At 38.0% G+C, this 22,797-nt stretch overlaps 1 protein-coding gene across 1 annotated transcript; it reads left to right on the top strand.

Moving 5' to 3' along the window:
* Positions 1-1,258: 1,258 nt before the first annotated feature.
* POLR1F (RNA polymerase I subunit F) lies at positions 1,259-22,450 on the top strand. Its single transcript, XM_007164864.3, has 4 exons — positions 1,259-2,091; positions 6,674-6,815; positions 19,041-19,249; positions 20,533-22,450. Exons 1-4 carry the CDS (start codon positions 1,838-1,840, stop codon positions 20,924-20,926), a joined length of 999 nt encoding a protein of 332 aa, XP_007164926.2. The 5' UTR covers positions 1,259-1,837; the 3' UTR covers positions 20,927-22,450.
* Positions 22,451-22,797: the final 347 nt, after the last annotated feature.

Below are 22,797 nucleotides of genomic sequence, written 5' to 3'. Positions count from 1 at the left end.
TATGCAGTCTAATACATGTTACATGTTTATGTCTAGTCCTATTTCCTCACTTAGACTGTAAGCTCTTTATCACCTGTTATTTTATTCATTCATTTAAGATGCACTGTGTTGACAAAAAATTTAATCAATTGTCGATCTAAGAAAGAAATGGAAAATTTTATTCGAGCCAACCTGAGGTTTATAACCTGGGAGATAGCCGTTCAGAAAGCTTTGAGAACTGTTCTGCCCGTTAGAAGGCAAAGCACACTTCTACACGTTTTTGAGACAAAGGGTTATACATCAAATGAGGCATCAACAGTTTATACAATCCAGATATACACTTAACGAAGTGAGTAGTGGTCATCATGACCCCTTACAGGATGAAGAAGGAAGGTTATCTCCTAAGGAGGTCTTGTTACTGCACTAATGGGGAGGGAGGAGGCCCAAATCAGCAGAGAAAATTCTTACTTTTAAATTTTTCTTGTCTTGCCATAAAATGTGAATTTTATTTCATCTTTATTTTATTTTCGAGTCATATGGCGGTTGCAGTGGTGAACTAGACTGATATCATGGTCCCAACCTTAGTGACCCTGGAGTTTAGGTAAGGAGGCGGGGGAGGGGAGACAAACAGGCAATTAACATAAAATTAATATAAAACCAGTGCTTGATGGTGGTAATTTACAAAGATGGGGGAACTACCTTATCATTAGGTGGGGAAGAGAAGTAGGGTGGTAGTAAACTACTCAGAGGAAAAGAGTATAAATCTCAGCTAAAATTTGACACAGGAGTAGAATTTTCCCATGTGAGAGAAGCTGCCCTATTCCCAGATAGAAGGAATAGCATAAGACTGAAGAGAAAGGGAGAGGAAGATTGGGGGTGGGGGGGGGGGGGGGGAAGGGAGGGGAGAGGGAGTGGGGAGGGGCAGAAGGTGGGCTGAAAGTGGCTCACTGAGCATGCTGGGGCTAGCAGCTAGTGTAAAGTGAGGAGTGGTAAATGAAAATACTGGGCGCAAATTATAAAATGGTTTGGTAATTTAAGAGCCGGATTAAGGAGTCCGTGTCGTCCTGAGGGAAATGGGGTGCCTGTGTGAGGCTTTAAACAGGGCAAGCTCATGGAGATCTGGCTGCTCCAGGGTATGCTCTTCACCATAAAACTAAGCTTCCACAGGCAATTCTGAAGTTTCGGAAGCAAGGACGGAAAGACAGGTCCGAACAGAGTGATGTTTCGGCTTTGGGTCCCACAGGCCTTGGGGCTGATGTGATGTTTGTGGGTACAAGAGAGGCCCTTGGGATGACAGACTGAGCCATTTGGAAAGTGGTGGTACGATTTCCTGAATTAGTGATTACAGAATGAGAAGAGAAGCTGGGCTGGAGAGGGATGATGGTTTCGTTTTCAGAAATGTTGCATCTGAGGCATCTGAGCTGTTTTTTAGGATTGGGTTCTCTGCACAAAATATATTCCATAAATATTTTTAAATTTACTTATTGTACCGTCCAAGCTTGTAAACCTACCAAACTACCTTACGACTGGATATGATCAAAGTGTGAACCCCTAATAAATCGACATTCTAAATCCAATGAGGACGTAGCGAAAATACGGGTTTGCGCTCTCTTAAGCGACGGAGTGATGGTTGGCCTTTGAGCATGCTCAATGCTTAACCACAGGCTCCTAGCTCCACAGGCGTCCAAGTGCGAAAAAGCGGTTGCCCCCTGCTGGTCAGAACTGAGTACTTCAGCGCCAGGAGAGGAAATTTTCTAGGGGCGTGGTAGCTGGTGGATGACGTAGAAACCCGGCGTCCGGAGAGAGGCGGTTATTGACTGCGTAAGCAGTGCGCGCCGTGGGAAACCTGACCAGCCGCATGGCTGCCGGTTGCTCGGCGTCTCCGCGGCCGAAGGCGGCCTCAGAAGGGCCGGTGGTGGGACCGGCCGGCGTCTTGCCTTGCCTAGAATTGCCTACCTACGCGGCCGCTTGTGCGCTCGTGAATAGCCGCTACTCCTGCCTGGTGGCGGGGCCGCACCGAAGACACATCGCACTGTCGCCGCGCTACCTTAACAGGAAACGCACCGGTATCCGAGAACAGCTCGATGCCGAGCTCCTGCGCTATTCCGAGAGGTACCAGTCTCTTACACTTTTTTTCCCAGAGCGGACAACATCATAACGTTGCTTACTGCTCCTTCTTTGGGGCACGGGACGGGGGCAGCGGGTGGACGTCCTAATGGCGCAGCAGAAAAGGGGCGAATGGGAGGTCGCACCGGCCTCGGCGAGCTTACCCCGAGGCATTCTGGAATGGCAGTCCACCTCGAGAGGCTAGTGCCTCCCTGGTCAAGATCTGTACAGAGTCCCTTTCATAGGCAAAGAAGAAAACGTTAAGGTGAAATGAATTGTGTCGGCGGAAGGGGTGAAGAAGGTCGCTCCACGAGAGGTAGAGGTAAGAATAGACCGGGGGTCAGGAGACCGGTTAGTTCTGTATGTCTTCTCATTTGACAATGTGGAATGCAGTACTTCAAAAGATTCTCTCTCACTATATAGGAAGTTATACATGAAGCATTAATACTTCGTTTAGTCGTTTATATATAAACCACGAAGGGCGGTTTTTATTGTTTTGGCCCTGGTACTTTCCCTGGGTTCTTTTCTCTTGGACCTAATCAGGGATGAGAGAAATACTATTACTTTGTTTCCTTTTTAAGAGTAGGAAAAGGAAAGCCTATTGCTCTTGAAGGTGAAAAAAACCTTTTGATGCATTTAAAGTAAGATATTCGAAAATAACTTGAAAACTCTTAGAATTACAAGCGTGGAGGGTCAAGGGGAGGGGGCAGATATACCTTAATATTCCTCTAGACCACTTGGCTGGAAAGTAAGGGTTATAAAACTAGAGTGAGTGGATTCTCTGGGGATTCGTTATTACCCTTCAGGAATTTAATGAACCCATGGAAATTGCAGTTTTCCTATGTCAGTTTTCTTGGGTAAAGCATCCAAGGTTTTCACTACTTTCTCAAGGGATCCTGAACACTACACAGGTTAAGCATCTAGAATTTGCAGCTTCCTCCGAGCACCAGCACACACCTGTGTGTCTATTTTGTATACTAGAGACTTGGGATATAAAACAAAACAAAAACAAGATCCCTGTTTCAAGGAGCTTTAAGCACTAGTAAAGATATAGATGTAAGCCAGATAAATCAATGAAATATTAAAATTTGACAGAAATCTAAATTAAGTTATAGTAAGAAGAAGTGAATTGGATCTTAGGACCTTTGAGAACAACTTGATAGGAGGAGGGTACTTTTGAGATAGCAGCATTCTGGGCAAAAAGAGTGGCATAAACAAATGGATAGTAGTTGTGAAGTAGAATACTTTGCCCAGATAATTGTAAGTACTTTATAACTGAAGTAAAGTTTATATCAGGGGAAAGACCTTGGGTACAGCTGGAGAGGAGAGCAGTGGCTCAAAGATGGGGTGGAGGATAATTCAGAAAGGATGGCCATTTTGCTCTTCCCTTCCTGCCTTTGCCAGGTGTTTTTTGTTTGTTTTTTCTGTTTGCTTAAGCAGGAAGCAGGGTTACCACTTTGTCCTCTCAGTAACCTCCAACTCTGAAACTTGGCACACTCTTGAGACAGTGGTACCTGTGATGTCTGGGACATAAGCAGATTTGCAGTTTAAGAAACCACTTGATAGCATTATGTGATGGTTTAAGGAGGGTGAGACAGTAAATATGAAGAAAAATTAAGAGCTTGTTATACTTGTCCAAGAGAAAATTGATTAGAGAGGATGCATTTGGGAGATTTAAGGATATGTAAGGTGGTCATAAAATCTGGAAACATAGACAGATGTTTGATCTGTAACTAATTAATGCCTCCACTTTGACAGGCTAGAGGAATAGGAGCCATTACACCAGAGAGATGAGGAACTGACTGGATAATAATAATTTCTGTAACTGAATTGGACAGTGTGACCATGTGGCCTAAGTTGCACTCTGAACAGATCTGAACTCCCCACCCTACCCCCATTATTTTTGGGGTGTGCTAAAAACTCCAGTTTATTCTGTGCAAAAGGGGCACCATACATTAAACTGTGCATTAATAATGAGGGACAAAACATTGAATACATCAAGAATTGTAATATCGATCCACCACTTACCATATATAGTTTATGTTTCTAGACTTTGGGGCCATCCGATACGATCAGGAGGACATGCTTCTCTTTGTTTAAGAAATAAGGAAAAGGGCATAATTGAGAATGGCTCTCATATTAGTTATCTCAACAGCATCCCCTATGTGACACACTATCCACCTTTTTTTCCCCCAGTGACAGAATTTTTTAAAGATAATACCATTTCAGTTTTGAAAAGTCTGCTTAGAGAAAATGAGTAGTTTTCCAAAATCACATTACAATTTCTAAGTTATATCTTTGAGAGGTCATTAAGAAAAAAAAAATTCTTATCCCTTTTGTATATGACAGCTCTTGAGTTATTTGAAGGTGGCAAATATGTTCCCTCCCAGTAGTTCCAGAAAAGTCTTAAGTGTGCATGCAGTCTAATCATCCCTTACACTTGATTTAATTGTTTTCTAAATATCTCAAGTGAGGCTACCACTCTGCCCTGAAACCTACTTAGGATGGTTTCAGAAAAGCAAAGGTAAAAGAGGGAAAGATATAGTGTTGAGGTGTCTGTCTCTGTCTGATAATTTCTAGTAAATTTTATGCAGTGAGTTGCTTCCCAAAAGGTTTGCTGGATTTACACAAATTCTTTTGGGTTTAGGCTCTATGGTCACATTCCCTAGTCAGCAGTTCTGAACCCTGCAGAACTCAGTACGCCCTCTTATAAGAAATATTTTGCAGTACTACCTTTACTGTCATTGGAAACACACTTTAGTGTACTGAAATGAAATTTAAAGATAGTATAATCTACCTACACAATTGAAAAAACATTCATATAGTGCTCTAATACAATACAATAAAATGTATTTCAGTGTGGTAATGCTCAAGCATGACTACCTGGAAAGAATAAAGCCTCCTTAACCTATACCTTGAATCATTGTGAATGTATCAGTTGCAAATGTAGATTGGTGCAGGGATCTTGAGTTGACAACTCACATAACATACAGTGTCTATAGTGGTAAAATGCTATTCTGAAATAATGTGTACATTCTCAGTAAAGTTCCATGCAAAACAATCTACTCTTGAATTTATATATTAGTTATATTCCTGGAAATTTTAATTTATATTGAAACCATGCAAAGATTTTATGTTCATACACACACACACACACGCATATATGTATATAGTTAGGTACTATGACCGACTATTTATAAATGTTTATAAAATGAGGTTTGTCCGCTCATTTAAATCATGTAGAGCTAGGGACAGTTTTCATTGTGTAGGACTGTTTTGTACATGGCAGAATGGTTCCCATCCCTGGCCTTTGCAGTGTGACAACTATGATTAGTACCACAAACTCCCAAATGCCCCTTAGGGGACAACAGTTTTCCCCACTTGAAACTCTTTAATTGTTGATTAGGGGAAACAAAGTGTTAATTTTGTTTTTCTTTCTCATGTGGCGGTTACTTTTTTTTTTTAACCCCTCCTTTCTGTTTTCTGGGCCCCTAATATTCTCTTTGTGATGGTATAGTCCCTGCTTAGGAAAGCCACATGCAGGAATTAGTAATTCAAAAGGGTGCTTTCTGGAGTAAGTCTCTGAGTTTATGGATTTCCTAATGTGGTATTTAATTAAGTTCCGTTCCAGTGACTCCTGGCTGTTTTAAACAACTGCTACTGGGTATAAATTCTTACTTTTATTCTCTGTGAACCATTTTAGAAGTTTGAGTTCACCAAAAATGTTCTCTGCTCTCAAAGGCCTTAGACTCCTGTCTGGAATCCAAACATGTAAACAAAGAGGTGAGGGAAATAAGAACAGTGCTCAGAGTCCTATAGGAGTAGAGGCAGCATGACTTCAGCCTTGCCTGGGGGAGTCAGGAAAGTTTTCAGAAACATGTAGGCAGTGGCTGTGGCAGTGAAGCCACCAGCTCAGCCTCCTTAGTAGTTGTAATTTTTTAAGAACTTGGAAATGACATTTGGAAATAGTAGTTGTCCCCTAATCCTGTATGTTTAATCAACATAGAGTTTAAAGTGTCAGAATCAGTTCTCAAAAAATGAAATAGTTGTATTTGTTAACATTTTCTTACACTAGCAACAGTTGCAGTTTGGGGGTTTTCCTCCATTAAGTCATTGGCTTTAATATTCAGGAGCTTCAGCTTTGACCCTAATACTTCTCTTGCTATATGCCATCTAGTACAGAAATTCGGTAATGGTGGATAACACCAAAATTGCCTTGATTCAGTAATATTCACAGAAATAGACATTTTTCTTGCTAAGTCCTGTTTTTTTCTCTCATTCTAGCATGACTAGAATTCAAATGAATAGCAAATAGGGAAGAAGTGTCAACTTATTGCTCTTGCATAATTGGACATTTTGTTTCTGGCTACCTATCTTGAATAACTATTTTTAACTTAGCCATTATTTTGGAACCCTTTGGCAAAATTGAACTTCTAAAGTTGTTGCAGACTAATCATATACTATTGTGCTTTTGCCATGGGTGATTATATTAGGAGATGTATACTCTTTGGACTCAGAATATCTAATCAATTAAAAGGGGATAAACAAATATCGTTTTTCTTTTCTTCTTCTTTTTTTTTTTTTACAGCCTTTTAGGTGTACCCATTGCTTATGATAACATCAAAGTAGTGGGTGAATTAGGAGATATTTATGATGATCAAGGACACATTCATCTTAACATTGAAGCAGATTTTGTTATTTTCTGCCCTGAACCAGGGCAAAAACTTAGGGTATGTATCTTTTTTTTTTTTTCTATCTTTCTTTGTATAGTTATTTAGTTATGTAATTAGGAAAATTTTAAGAGACTGTACACCTTGGAATTCACAAGGATTGCTTTTGTAGGTAACTAAAAATCATTTTTAAGGAAACAAAAATTATTTTCCATCAGTTTAATCTAGGTAAGTTTTTTTAATTTTTATTTTTATTGAAGTATAGTTGATTTACAGTGTTCTGTTAGTTTGAAGTGTACAGCAAAGTGATTCAAGTGATATATATACATACATATATTCTTCTTCAGACTCTTTTCCATTATAGGTTATTACAAGACATTGAATAAGTTCCCTGTGCTATACAGTAGGTTCTTGTTGTTTATTTTATATATAATAGTGTGTATCTGTTAACCCAGCCTCCTAATTTATCCTCCTTCCCCTTCCCCTTTGGTAACCATAAGTTTGTCCTTTATGTTTGTGAATCTATTTCTGTTCTGTAAATAAGTTTATTTGTATCATTTTTTAAAATTCCACGTATAAGTGGTATCATATGATACTTGTCCTTCTCTGACTTACTTCACTTAGTATGATAATCTCTAGGTCCATCCATGTTGCTGCAAATGGCATTATTTCATCCTTTTTATGGCTGAGTAATACTCCAGTGTGTGTGCATGTGTGTGTGTGTGTACCACATCTTCTTTATCCATTCTTCTGTCCATGGAAACTTAGGTTGCTTCCATGTCTTGGCTGTTGTAAATAGTGCAGCTGTGAACATTGGAAGCATGTATCTTTTAGAATTAGTTTTGTCTTTTCTGGATATATGCCCAGGAGTGCAATTGCTGGACAATATGGTGACTCTTTTTAATTTTTTAAGGAACCTCCATACTGTTCTCCATAGTGGCTGCATCAGTTTACATTCCCACCAACAGTGTAGGAGGGTTCCATTTTCTCCACACCCTCTCCAGTATTTATTGTTTGTAGACTTTTTGATGATGGCTGTTCTGAAAGGTGAGGTGATACCTCATTGTGGTTCTGATGTGCATTTCTCTAGTAATTAGTGATGTTGAGCATCTTATCATCTGTATGTCTTCTTTGGGGAAATGTCTGTTTAGGTCTTCTGCCCATTTTTTGATTGGGTTGTTTGGTTTTTTTGATGCTGAGCTCTATGAGTTCTTTGTATATATTGGAAATTAATCCCTTGTCAGTCACATTGTTTGCAAATATTTTCTCCCGGTCCATAGGTTGTCTTTTCATTTTGTTTACGGTTTCCTTTGCTGTGCAAAACCTTTTAAGTTTAATTAGATCCCATTTGTTTATTTTTGCTTTTATTTCCATTACTCTAGGAGATGGATTCAAAAAAATATTGCTGTGATTTATGTCAGAGTGTTCTGCCTATGTTTTACTCCAGGATTTTTAGAGTATCTGGTCTTACATTTAGATTTTTAATCCATTTTTAGTTTATTTTTGTATGTGGCGTTAGAAAATGTTCTAATTTCATTCTTTTACATGTAGCTGTCCAGTTTTCCCAGCACCGCTTATTGAAGAGATTGTCTTTTCTCCATTAAATATTCTTGTCTCCTTTGTCATAGATTAATTGACCATTAAGTGCATGGGTTTACTTCTGGGCTTTCTATCCTGTTCCACTCATCTATGTGTCCGTTTTTGTGCCAGTACCATGCTGTTTTGATGACTGTAGCTTTGTAGTATAGTCTGAAGTCTGGGAGCTTAATTAACTCCAGCTCCCTTATTCTTTCTCAAGATTGTTTTGGCTATTTGGGGTTTTTTGTGTTTCCATACAAATTTTAAAATTATTTGTTTTAGTTCTCTGAAACTGCCATCGGTAATTTGATAGCGATTGCATTGAATCTGTAGATCGCCTTGGGTAGTATGGTTATTTTAACAATACTGATTTTTCCAATCCAAGAACACGGTATATCTTTCCATCTGTTTATGTTGTCTTCAGTTTCTTTTCAGTTTTTGGAGTACAGGTCTTTTGCCCCCTTTGGTAGGTTTATTTGCAGGTGTTTAATTATTTTTGACATGATGGTTAATGGGATTGTTTCCGTAATTTCTCTGATAGTTTGTTTTTAGCGTATAGAAATACAACCGATTTCTATATACAGTAAGTCCCCTACACATGAACCTTCAAGTTACGAACTTTCAAAGATGGAAACATGCATTCCATCAACGTCAGGCGTGAGTGAAATCACAGCTTGCCTTCTGTCTCCTCTTGCTGACGATCCTTCAGCTCTACCATCTCCCACCTCCTCTTCCTCCTCCAGTCAGTAACTCTTCTTGCCTCTTCACTTGATGCCAGCCCTGGTATGCCAGCTGTTGTACTGTACTACTGTACTTTTTAAGGTATTGTACTGTAAGATTAAAAATGTTTTATTTTTTTGTGTTTGTTTTTTATGTATTATTTGTGTGAAAAGTATTATATACCTATTACAGTACAGTAGTGTACAGCCGATTGTGTTAGTTGGGTACCTAGGCTAACTTTGTTGGACTTACAAACAAATTGGACTTATAAATGTGCTCTCAGAATGGAACTCGTTCAAATGTAGGTGACTAACTGTATTAATTTTGAATCCTGCAACTTTACCAAATTCATTGATGAGCTCTACTTGGTTTTTGGTGGCATCTTTAGGATTTTCTATGTATAGTATCATGATCCCCAAACAGTGACAGTTTTACTTCTTCCTTTCCAATTTGGATTCCTTTTATTTCTTTTTCTTCTATGATTGCTGTGATAAGACTTCCAAAACTATGTTGAATAAAAGTGCTGAAAGTGCTCATCTTTGCCTTGTTCCTGAACTTAGAGGGAATACTTTCAGCTTTTCACCACTGAGCTTGATATTAGCTGTTCGTTTGTCATACATGGCCTTTACTGTGTTGACGTATGTTCCCTCTGTGCCCACTTTCTGGAGCGTTTTTACTGTAAATATATGTTAAATTTTATCAAAAGCTTTTTCTGCTTCTATTGAGATGATCATATGATTTTTACTCTTCACTTTGTTGATGTGTTATATCACATTGATTGATTTGCGTATTTTGAAGAATCCTTGCATCCCTGGGATAAATCCCACTTGATCATGGTGTATGATCATTTTAATGTATTTTTGGATTTTGTTTGCTAGTATTTTGTTGAGTATTTTTGCATCTATGTTCATCAGTGATATTGGCCTGTAATTTTTCTTTTTTGGTATCTTTGTCTGGCTTTGGTATCAGGGTGATGGTGGCCTTATAGAATGAGCTTGGGAGTGTTCCTTCCTCTGCAATGTTTTAGAATAGTTTCAGAAGGATGGGTGTTAACTGTTCTCTAAATGTTTGATAGAATTCACCTGTGAAGCCATCTGGTCCTGGACTTTTGTTTGGGGGAAGTTTTTAAATCACTGTTTCAATTTCAGTACTTCTGATTAGTCTGTTCATATTTTCTTTTCTTCCTGGTTCAGTTGTATCTTTCTAAGAATTTCTCCATTTCTTCTAGGTTGTCCATTTTATTGGTATATAGTTGTTTCGTTGTAGTCTTTTATTATCCTTTGTATTTCTGTGGTGTCAGTTGCAACTTCTCCTCTTTCATTTCTAACTTTATTGATTTGAGTCCTCTCCTTTTTTTTCTTGATGAGTCTGGCTAAACTTTTATCAATTTTATCTTTTCAAAGAAATAACTTTTAGTTGCATTGATCTTTTCAATTGTTTTTTTTTGTTTATTTCATTTATTTCTGCTCTGATCTTTTGATTTCTTTCCTTCTACTAACTTTTTTGTTTTTCTTTCTTTCATTGTTTTGTTTGTTCTTCTTTCTTTCATTGTTTTAGGTGTAAGGTTAGGTTGTTTATTTGGGATTGTTCTTGTTTCCTCAGGTAAGATTGTATTGCTGTAAACTTCCCTCTTAGAACTGCTTTTGCTGTGTTCCAAAGGTTTTGGACCATCATGTTTTCATTGTCATTTGTCTCTAGGTGTTTTTTGATTTCCTCAGTGTTCCATTGGTTTAGTAATATATTGTTTAACATCCACATGTTTGTGTTTTTTACAGTTTATTTCCTGTGGTTGATTTTTAATCGCATAGCGTTGTGGTCGGAAAAGATACTTGATACGATTTCAATTTTCTTAAATTTACCAAGGCTTGATTTGTGACCCAAGATATGATCTATCCTGGAGAATGTTCCATGTGCACTTGAGAAGAAAGTGTATTTTGGTGCTTTCAGATGGAATGTTCTAAAAATAGCAATTAAGTCCATCTTTGTGTCATTTAAGGCCTATGTTTCTGTATTGATTTTCTGTCTGGATGATCTGCCCATTGATGAAAGTAGGGTGTTAAAGTCCCCCACTGTTATTGTGTTAATGTTGGTTTCTCTTTTTATGTCTGTTAGCATTTGCCTTATATACTGAGGTGCTCCTATGTTGGGTGCATATATATTTACAATTGTTATATCTTCTTCTTTGATTGTTCCTTTGATCATTATGTAGTTTCTTTCTTTGTCTCTTGTAACATTCTTTATTTTAAAGTCTATTTTGTTTGACGTAAGTATTGCTACTCCAGCTTTCTTTTCATTTCCATTTGCGTGGAATACCTTTCTCCATCCCCTCACATTCAGTCTGTATGTGTCCCTAGATGTGAAGTAGATCTCTTGTAGACAGCATATATACGGGTCTTGTTTTTGTATCCATTGAGCAAGTCTATGTCTTTTGTCAGGAGCATTTATTTACATTTAAGGGAATTATCGATACGAATGTTTTTATTGCCATTTTGTTAATTGTTTTGGATTTGTTTTTTAAGGTCTTTTTTCTTCCCTTCCTCTTTTGTTCTCTACTCTGGTGATTTGATGTCTATCTTTAATGATGTGTTTGGATTGCTTTTTTTGTGTATCTATTATAGATTATTAGTTTGTGGTTCCCATGAGGTTTTGATATAGAAGTCTATATATGTACAAGATTGTTTGAAGTTGCTGATCTTTTAATTTCCAATATCCTGCATTTGTACTTTCCTCTTCTCATGATTGCTGGTTTGTGTGTGGACGATTTCCTGCTTTTACTTTATGTTTGCCTTTACTGGTGACCTTCCCCATTCGTAATTTTCTTGATTCTAGTTGTGGCCTTTTCTTTTCCACCTAGAGAAGTTCCTTCAGGATTTGTTATAATGCTGGTTTGGTGGTGCTGAAATCTCTTAGTTTTTGCTTGTCTGTAATTCTGTCAAATGTGAACAAGAGCCTTGCTGGGTAGAGTATTCCTTGTTTTAAATTTTTCCCTTTCATTAGTTTAAATGTATTGCACCTCTCCCTTCTGGTCTGCAGAGTTTCTGTTGAAAAATCAGCTGATAAACTTATGGGGGTTCCCTTATATGTTATTTGTTGCTTTTCCCTTGTTTTAATATTTTTTCTTTGTCTTTAATTTTTGTCAGTCTGGTTAATATGTGTCTTGGTGTGTTCCTCCTTGGGTTATCTTGTATGGGACTCTGTGCTTCCTGGACTTGAGTGTTTCCTTTCTCACGTTAGAGAAGTTTTTGGCTATAATCTCTTCACATATTTTCTCAGGCCCTTTCTCTCTCTTCTCCTTCTGGGACCCATATAATGCAAATGGTGGTGCATTTAATGTTGCCTCAGAGGTCTCTGAGACTGTCCTCATTTCTTTTCATTCTTTTTTCTTTAGTCTGTTCCATGGCAGTGATTTCCACCATTCTGTCTTTGAGCTGACTTATTTGTTCTTCTGCTTCAGTTATTCTGCTATTGATTCTTCTACTGTATCTTTCATTCCAGTTATTGTATTGTTCATCTGTTTGTTCTTTAAAAACACCTCATGCAACTTCTTGGTCTGTGCTGCCATTTTTTCCCTCAAGATCTTAGATTATCTTTACTATCATTACTTTAAATTCTTTTTCAGGTAAGTTGTCTATCTCCACTTCATTTAGTTGTTCTTGTAGGTTTTTATCTTGTGCCTTCATCTGGAACATATTTCTTTGCCATCTCATTTTGTGTAACTTTCTATGTTTGTGGTCTCCTTCCCGCTGGCTGGAGGATCATAGCTCCTCTTGCTTCTGGTGTCTGCCCTCCTGTTGGTGACGCTGGTCCTGAGGCTTGTGCGGGCTTCTTGGTGGAAGGTACTGGTGCTTGCCCACTGGTGGGTGGAGCTGGGTCTTGTCCCTCTGGTGGGCAGGGCCATGTCAAGGGGTGTGTTTATAGGTGGCTGTGAGCTCAGTGTGGCTTTAAGTACCCTGTCTGCTGATGGGTGGGGCTGTTTTCCTATCCTGCTGGTTGTTTGGCCTGAGGCTTTTCATCACTGGAGCCTGCAGGCTGTTGGGTAGGGCCAGGTCTTGATGCCAAAATGGCAACCTTTAGGAGAGCTCACACTGATCAGTATTCTCTGGGGCCTCTGCCACCAGTGTTCTTGCCCCCGCCATGAGCCACAGCTGACCCCCACCTCCCCCACCAGAAATCCTCCAAGACCCATAGGTAGTACGGCCCCAGCTCCTATGGAGTTACTGCATTATGCTGGGTCCCAGTGTATGTGAAGCCTTGTGTGCGCCCTCCATGAGTGGAGTCTGTTTCCCCCAGTCCTGTGGCGCTCCTACACTCAAGCCCCACTGGCTTTCAAAGCCAAGTGCTTTTAGGGATTCCTTTTCCTGATGCCAGACCCTCTGGCTGGGGAGCCTGACATGGAGCTCACTCTTGTGGGAGAACCTCTGCAATATAATTAATTTTCCAGTTTGTGGGTTGCCCATCTGGTGGGTATGGGATTTGATTATGTCACGAAAACGCCCCTCCTACCGTCTCACTTTGTTTTCTTCTTTGTCTTTGAATATAAAATATCTCTTTTGGTGGGTTCCAGTCTTCTTTATCGATGATTGTTCAGCAGTTAGTTGTGATTTTGGTGTTTCTGCAAGAGGAGGTTAGCTCAAGTCCTTCTACTCTGCCGTGTTTTCTGGAATCGAGAAGCTGCTTTTAGTTTGGATGCTTGCTGTCTCTTTCCTCAGTGTGTGCTTGCCATTATCCCCTTGATATGGGGTGTGTAGGTACAGCCTTCCTTACATGCTCCCCGGACAGTAGGGGCAGCACATGGCACCTGGTGAAAGGTCTTGTGTGGGTGGCTGCTCTCCACTCCTGGGACACCGGGGGCAGGGCGTGTTGCCTGCTCGTGGGTCTCGTATGGATGGCTGTTCTCACGCCCTCCTGGGACAGCAGGGGCAGGGCCTAGCACCTGCTCATGGGTGTCCTATGGGTGACTACTCTCCACACCCTCCTGGGACAGTGGGGGCTGTGCTTGATGCCTGTTCATGAGTCTCGTATGGGCTGGTGCTATCTGCGCACTCCGGGGACAGCAGGGGCAGAGCTTCACGCCCGCTTGAAGGGTCTCGTATGGGTGGCTGCTCTCCATGCACTCCTGGGACTGGGACAGGGCAGGGCCTGGCGCCTGCTTGCGGGTCTTTTAGCGGCGGTCCATGTCAGCCTTAGGAGCCTGCCATGGTGGCAGTGACTCAGCACACCGCTGGAGCTCCTGTAGCGGTGTCCTGTTGTCTGGGAGCACTCACAGGGGAAAGAAACTCGTGGTGGTCCTAGTCCTTTCCCTGGGTCTGAGCTCTGAAGCCTGAGCTTCAGCACCCAGCCCCCACCCACACCAACAGAGGAGTGTCTCAGGCTGGGGAATGCAGTGTGGCAGTGCCGATCTTCCGTGCATGTTATTCTCTGTTTTGCCTTCCGCACACCAGTTGCTGCGCTCTCCTCTTAGGCTATGAAGCTACTCCTCCATACATTCTGATCTCCCTGTTGGTGAGGAGACTTCCCAGGGTGTGGGAACCTTTCCTCCTTCACAGCTCCTTCTTTGGGGTGCAGGACCCATTGCGATTCCTTCTTTTTCATTTTCCTTTTATCCTACCTGGCTATGGGGAGGTTTTCTTGTGATCGGAAGTCTGAGGTCTTCTTTTGGCGTTTAGTAGATGTTCTATGTGAATCGTTCCACTAGTAGATGTATTTTTAATATTTTTGTGGGAGAAGGTGAGCTCCATGTCATACTCCTCTGCCATCCTGATCCCCTCCAGCCAGTCTGTGAACTTTGGTTGGAGCATTTAGTCCATTTACATTTAAGGTAATTACCAATATGTATGTTGTTATTGCCATTTTTAAAAATTGTTTTAGACTTGTTTTTGTAGGTCTTATTTTTTTCCCCTTTTTAAATTTTATTCTCTTGTGAATGGGTGATTATCTTTAGTGTTATGTTTGGATTCCTTTTGTTTTTCGTGTGTGTATATCTATTATAGATTTTTGGTTTGTGGTTACCATGAGGTTTTTGTAGAGCAGTCTATATATATATATATATCTATATCTGTATATCTATATATATATATGTGATTGCTTTTAAGGTGTTAATCTCTTAATTTCAAATGCATTTTAAATGCCCTGAATTTGTACTCTTCTCCCCTCATGATTACTATTTTTGATACCATATTTTACATCTAATTGTTTTGTGTTTCCCTTAATTGCTTACTGTGGATGTAGGTGATTTTTACCACTTTAGTGCTTTCCCCTCCCTACTAGCTTTGCATGTGGGTGATTTCCTACCTTTACTATGTTTGCTTTTACTGGTGAGTTTTTGCATTTGGTAATTTCCTTGTTTCTAGTTGTGGCATTTTCTTTTTTGCCTGGAGAAGTTCTTTTAACATTTGTTGTAAAGCTCATGTTGTGGTGCTTAATTCTTTTAGCTGTTGCTTATCTGTGAAGGTTTTAACTTCTCCATCAAATCTTATGAGACCCTTGCTGGGTAGAGTATTTATTCTTGGTTGTAGGTTTTTCCCTTTCATCACTTTAAATATATATATCTTGCTACTCCCTTCTGGCTTGTGGAGTTTCTGCTGAAATATTAGCTGGTAGCCTTATGGGAGTTACCTTGTAGGTTATCTGTTGCTTTTCAGTGTGTCTGGGCATGTTCTTTGAGTTCATCCTGTATGGGACTCTGCACTTCCTGGACTTGAGTGCCTCTTTCCTTTCCCAGGTTAGGGAAGTTTTCAGCTATTATCTCTTCAAATATTTTCTCAGGCCCTTTCTCTCTTAACCTTCTGTGTCTCCTATCATGTGAATCTTACTGCACTTGATATTGTCCTAGAGGTGTCTTAAACAATGTCCTCATTTCTTTTCATTCTTTTTTCTTTTTTCTGTTCAGTGGCAGTCTAGGCAAGTTTTTAAACTCCATGCTACTAAAACTGACATGCATGTACAGAGTATATGCCCCATCCAATTTATTCTCTGTATACCATCAGAGTGATTTTAAAGGGTTAAAAAAATTTTTTTTATGATTTTATAACTTCTCAAATATATACACATATAGTTTGTTTATATAGGATTCAGATGGTATAGCAATATATAAAACTGGAGTTGCAAATCCCAATAGCTGTGGGACCAGGCAGGTAATGGAAATGAATGATAGGGGTCAGGGCATCCATACTGTGCTGTGGAAATGAAGGGCCTGTGGGGAAGGTCTTTCAGTTTTTTTTTTTTTTTTTTTTAAAGAGAAGGTGAAAATGCAGAAATTGATGTGAAATCTACTGAAATGTATTCATTTATCCACATCACTTGATCCTTTCCCACCAGCAGTTCTCTGTGTTCATATGTACTTGTATATATATATATGTATTTTTTCCTTTAACTAAAATAAATGTCTGTAGGAATTGTTTAGTCCATGAGAACTATTAACTAGCCCTTGATACTGTTAATTAAAATGTAGGTCAGATTTCACTATAACAAAATTGCAAGGCCTTTCTAATTTAAAAATGTTTTTCAATGTCATTTGAACTGCTAGAAATAGTACCCTCGCCCTCCAAACTGGGATCCTATAACCTCCATACTATTAAAGTTGGTGGTAGATTTGTACTTTAAAATTCCCAAATTAAACTGTCATCTGCTTTTTGTAAATTATCATAAATGTAAATATGTGCATGGAAATAACATTCAAATTGTACAGAAAGTGAAATGAAGTTTAATTATCCCTTTTCCCCTACAATAAGATCCAGTCCTCAAATTTTTTTTCCATTTAATAATATGAGATATAGTTTACATACAATATAATGTATCAGGTTTAATTTACTTACAGTAAAGTGCAATAGATCATCCTGTGCAGCTCAGTGAATTTTGACAAGTGCATATACCATTCTCTCTCCTTAGAAGTGACTCTCATGCCCTTTCCTGGTCAACCCCCTTTATCCTAGATACAAACACTATTCTGATTTCATTATCATAAATTAGTTTCACTTGTTCCGTAGTTCCTTATTAGTGGAATTTTTCGTTATACACTCACAGTCTGGCTTCTTCTGGTCATGTTTTTGAGTAATATCCATGCTATTGGGTATATTGGTGGATTCTGTCTTCTAATCGTCCATGGTATTCAGTTATATGAGTATATATGTACTTTGATTATCAATTTGATTATCCATCCTCATTGATGGACATTTGGGTTGGTTCCAGTCTGGACCTGTTATGAACAGAGCTATTGTGAACATGTATTTTCATTTCTCCTAAGTAGAAACTTGAAGCAGTATTGCTAGGTCACAGGGTAAACGTGTGTAACTTTATGGAGAACTAATTTCCCCTTCAGTACTTCCAGTTGCTCTGCATTCTTGCCAACAATTGGTGTTGTCTTTTGATTTTACTGGTGGGCATACGGTAGTTTTTCCTTACGGTTTTAATTTGTATTTCCCTCATGAGCTCTTTTTCATGTGTTTCGGTAAGAGGGGCCTGTTCAAGTACTTTACCCCTTCTTAACTGGGGTTTTGTATTGTTCTTTTCATAGTTTTGATACAAATCCTTTTCAGGTAACTGTATTGTGAGTATTCTTTCCCAGTCTGTGTCTTATTAACTTTTAATGGTATCATTTGATGAGCAGAAGCTTTTAATTTTGATGCAGTCTAATTTATCATACTTTCTAGATCCTATCTAAGAAACTTGGCTACCCCTCAGTTGCAAGGATATTCTTCTATAAGATTCTAGAATTTTTATAGTTTTAGCTTTTCTGTGTAGGTCTGTGATCAATCTTGGTTTTTTGTGTGTAGTACTTCCTAGGTCCTTGAGCTCCATTCTCTTGCCCATATTCAGTGTTCTCAACCCATACACTGAAAAGACTTTCCTTTGCTCATTGAGTATTTTTTAATTGAAAACTTTGTCTTTTGTAACAGTTTTAGAAAAATTGAATGGGAAGTATAGCATTCTCATATACATCACCTCCTTCCACACCCATCCCCCCCCCCCAAAAAACTCACATAAACATACTATTTCAGTTATTATTGACATACATACAGATGTGGTACATTTGTTAACAATTGTTGAGCCAATATCAATACATTATTAAAGTCAATAGTTTACAGTAGAGTTCACTCTTTGTATTGTACATTCTATGAGTTTTGACAAAGGTATAATGACATGTATCCAACATTACAGTATCCTACGGAATAATTGGTCACTCCTCTAAAAATCCTCTGTGCTCTACCTATTCATTGCTCCCTCCCTCCCTTGGAAACCATGGCAACTACTTTTTTTTTTAACTGTCTCCATAGTTTTGCCTTTTCCAGAATGTCATATAGTGGAATCACAGAGTATGTAACCTTTTCAGATTGGCTTCTTTCACGTACAGATATGTGTTTAAGGTTCCTCCATGTCTTTTTCTTCGCTTGATAGCTTATTGCTTTTTATTGCTGAATAATATTCTAATGTATAGATGTAGCACAGATTCTTCAGACCATCCAGAAGGTACCATTCTGGACTCCAGACTCCTTATAAGGAGACAAGTAAGTTTTATTCTGTCACATGTGGAAGGAGGTACTGCCATTGAACAACACTGTATGTGTGTTAATATTTCTTATAGTTTTATAATTCAAAATATGTGATTTTTAAAAAAATGCTTCAGGTTTTCATTCATATTATATATGTTGATTCCTAGGGGAATAGAAAACTAAGTTTCTTGGAAATTTTCATTTTAACCTTAAAATCATATAGTATTGTTATTTAGTTTTAAAGCTTCTAGTAATGTTATGGTTTAGTTAAAATAGCCATGCTCAAGGTGAGCTTTCTAAAAACCCTACAGTGTTCCTAAAGTGGTATTTTAGTGTAATGTGGTAAGTTTTAAATGAGGATCAACTTTTTCGATATTGAATTATACCATTATTTTGATATTTTCTATTTGAAGATCACTTTGAAGATTGTAAAGTTTGTTTCACCTTTTAACTCTTTGGCTCTCTTCTTGATATAATATTCTTTTTTCCTTCTTCTCAGGGTACAGTTAATAAAGTGTCTTCCAGCCACATTGGCTGTTTAGTACACGGGTGCTTCAATGCCTCCATTCCTAAGCCTGAGCAGATGCCAGCCGAGCAGTGGCAGACTCTGGAGATAAACGTGGGTGATGAACTAGAATTTGAAGTATTTCGTTTAGACTCAGATGCTGCTGGAGTATTCTGCATTCGGGGAAAACTAAATATCACTAGGTCAGTTCCTAATCACATTATTATCATTTTGATACTTAATCGTTTCTATTAATTCTGAATTTAGGGAACATAAGTCCTGCTTTTAAAAAGTTAATTTTTTTACTGGAATATTTGTACTTCCAAACCATAAAGTCAATGTAAATATGAATCATAAGTGCTGTGACAGTGCATTGAATATTCTAAAGCTCTGCATCTAACTGGTCTGTATTTTATTAATTCAATTTTTTATTGTCTAGTTTGTTGGTAATCTTTTTAAAAGTTGATCCCTGAACTTGAGACTACTAGAAGCTTAATCATATTGCATAACTATTACCCTTTTGTTTTTACACAGTTGAAACTGAAATAATTTATTTTATTATTGTCACTATACCAGGTAGATCATTTAATTTCTGTATTTTTCTTGTTTGGAATTCTTGTAAGAATTACTTTGATCCTGAGCCTGGGTTCATGGGAGCCAAGTTAATGGCAGGGGGGAAAAAAAACTCTTGGCATCCTGTGTTAGCAACTTTTTCTAGATTCTGCCTTGATAAGGCCTTGATAAGTAACAAGAGTATATGGGTTAAAGTTCTACAGCAGCTGTCCAAAAGAACTTTCTGTGATGATAGAAATGTGCTATATTTGTGCAATATAGCTTGTTGCTCAAGCCTCACTCTTGAGGAAGTGAATTTTTTGTTATCTTATTGAAATTTCTTAAATTTAAATAGTTATAGGTGGCTAGTGCTACTGTATGGGACAGCAGTTCTATAGAGAGAGGGCTACTTCATTGATCCTTGTTTTTATAAAATATTCACAACTTTTAAGTCATACTGCTTCAGCATAGGTTAAGAAGAACAATGAACTATTACTTGAAACAAGGATTGAGGTAGTAGATGGGGAACTCTAATACTTTGATAGATACAAGAAGTTTTTTTCTTTTTTTTCTATCAAATGTCACTGGTTTGGCTGATAAGGCTGGGTATGGTGATGTTTAGTGTTCAGTTTGGTTTTCTGAACCAAGCTAAAATTTAGAAGCCATGTTTTTGACAAAAGTTTGTCATTTTTATGTGTGAAACAAACAGTCTGGGAAAAGTACTTGGGAAACAAAAAATTTAACATTTCCAAGACATGTCAATGTGCTGGGAGATAATAGGATAGAATATTTGAAATTTGTGTTCTGGGTATGTTATCTTATACTACTGTCATTATTTAGAAAAACCTTAGCATGTGGGGAATATTCTTGATCTTATTTTGTTCTTTCATTTTTGCTTAATGTTCTGTAAATTTTTTAAATTGTTAATTTATAGTTTACAAACCAAGTGCTCTGCAGTTTCTGAAGAAGTAACAGAAACTGGCACTGAAGAAGCTACTGAAAAACCTCGAAAGAAGAAAAAGAAAAAGAAGAAAGACCCAGAGCCATATGAAGTGGAAGGTGGTACCACAGAGCTAGCAGATTTTGCAGATGTTACCATGAAGGAAGAGACAGATCTGCAGATTAATAACAATGTGAGTGGCCTCTGGGAGGAAGAGCCGAAGAAGAAGAAGAAGAAAAAGCACCAGGACCCTGTTTTCCAAGGCAGTGACTCTAGTGGTTACCAAAGTGACCATAAAAAGAAAAAAAAGAAAAGAAAGCACAGTGAGGAGGCTGAATTTACACCACCACTTTTGGAACATGCACCTAAAAAGAAAAGGGAAAAGTAATTTTCTTTAGTGCATTTTTAAATACAATTTTGTTTTTTAAAAATTGATTTACACAAAACAGGTGACTGACTATGAAATGTTTTGTATTCCAGTACTTTGCAAAACAGGGAACATTTGATTAGGAGTTGAGTTTTTGGTGCTAAAATTACAAAACTGATAATTTGGGAAATGCCAGTATTATTAAAGTGCCATTTTACTGTATACAGAATAGAAAGGTAAGAGCTGCCCTCAATCTCAACTCCTTCATTCTTCCAGTGTATACATTCTGATTTCTACAGTCCACAAAAGGACTTTTAAAATACAATGTTATTTCATACAGAATGAGTTTTGAGCTTGGTTTTTGGTTTTTTTTGTTGTTGTTACAGGTTTCACATTTTGTCATGATGTTACATGACATGCTATTTTGCTTTGTTTAAATTACCAGTTTTAGGATTTCTTTTTTCATGGCTACTACAGTATTTCTACTGTTTAACTTAGAATGGTTTGCCAAAGGAGTTTCTGAAGTTTCCAGAGCTCTTAAGAACCTTGCCACTACTGACTGTGTGGTAGGAAACAATATTCACTATCTCTTCTTCTAGGTGCATGCATGTTGTTTTCCTTTTGCTCTCAGTCTAAGAGGTTGAGGGAGAGGCTGTTTTCTGACACTTGTTCATTTGTGCCTCAACCATTTTGCTTTTGTTGTGTGTGGGAGAGGAGGAGAGTCTGCTGAAGACAGGAAAAATGTGATTCTGACTAGTGAGGAATTTCCCTACTTTTAATATTTGAGTTAAGCTACTAGAAATTATTAGGAAGAGAAAACAGCTATTCACTGCTTTCACTGAGAAAATGTGGAATATGTCTTAACTATTGGAAAACAGTGAAGAATGAAATGACAAGCTGGTTCAGCCTGATAATCAATGCAAGGTCGTAATTTAACAGGTGTTTGATGATCTGTGTGTAAAACACATTCTACTAAGGTCCAGGGGTATAATGGCAAACAAGGTAGAAATAATTCCTTCCCTCATGGAATGTCATAGGAAAAACAGATGCACATACACAATATAAGTAAGAAAATACAGAAAATTACTAATTGTGGTAAGTGCTACAAAGAAAAAGAAGATTGTCTACTCACTGTTAGTTGTGATCCATGGCAGCCACTGTCATTGCCATTTATCTAGTATGAGACATAGTACTGGCCTTACATTGTTTAATGTTTGTTAATGTATGGGTTCCCATAGTAGTAGATCCAAATCTGTAATGATAGAATATAGAATTTGGAGAGTGGCAGTCATTCACCGTGTTTGTCTAGAAGCACATGTGCCAGACAGTGGAAATGTGCAGGCCAGTGTCTTTCCTTATCATTAGGTTCATGTGGGTATTTAGCCCTCAAAATGTAGCTAGTCCAAATAGAGATGAGGTATCAGTATAAAATACACATCAGATTTTGAAGATGTACAAAGAAAGAATGTAAAGTATCTCAATTTTGTATATTGGTGAGATTATAATATTTTGGTACACTGGGGTAAATAAAATGTTACAATTAAATCAGCTTTTTTCATTTTTTTTTAAAGATTAAAAATTGCATCTGAGGGGCCCACCTTATCTTTGTTTTGGACAGCACTGGTTTAAAGGAAGGATGAGTTGAAAAAGATTTAAAACAAGCTATACCATATTCTCAAGAGTTTAATGTAGTACCATACCCAGAAAATGTCTTATAAATGTCTTATAAATACTTCCTTTAAATTTTTAAATTTAAATACATAATTATAATCATGTCTGACTAATGTGAAAAATTAATGTTTAGTGAAACAATTCTAAATCCCTTCTGGTAGATACCAAGGAAGCTGTTAAATTAATGCTATTCATGGAAAAATACTTTGTGGCTTAGCAAA

This window comes from Balaenoptera acutorostrata, chromosome 7 (assembly GCF_949987535.1).
Source record: "Balaenoptera acutorostrata chromosome 7, mBalAcu1.1, whole genome shotgun sequence".
NCBI classification, from domain to species: domain Eukaryota; kingdom Metazoa; phylum Chordata; class Mammalia; order Artiodactyla; family Balaenopteridae; genus Balaenoptera; species Balaenoptera acutorostrata.
Note: the sequence above shows the minus strand (reverse complement) of the source record. Positions and strands in the feature narration are given on the sequence as shown.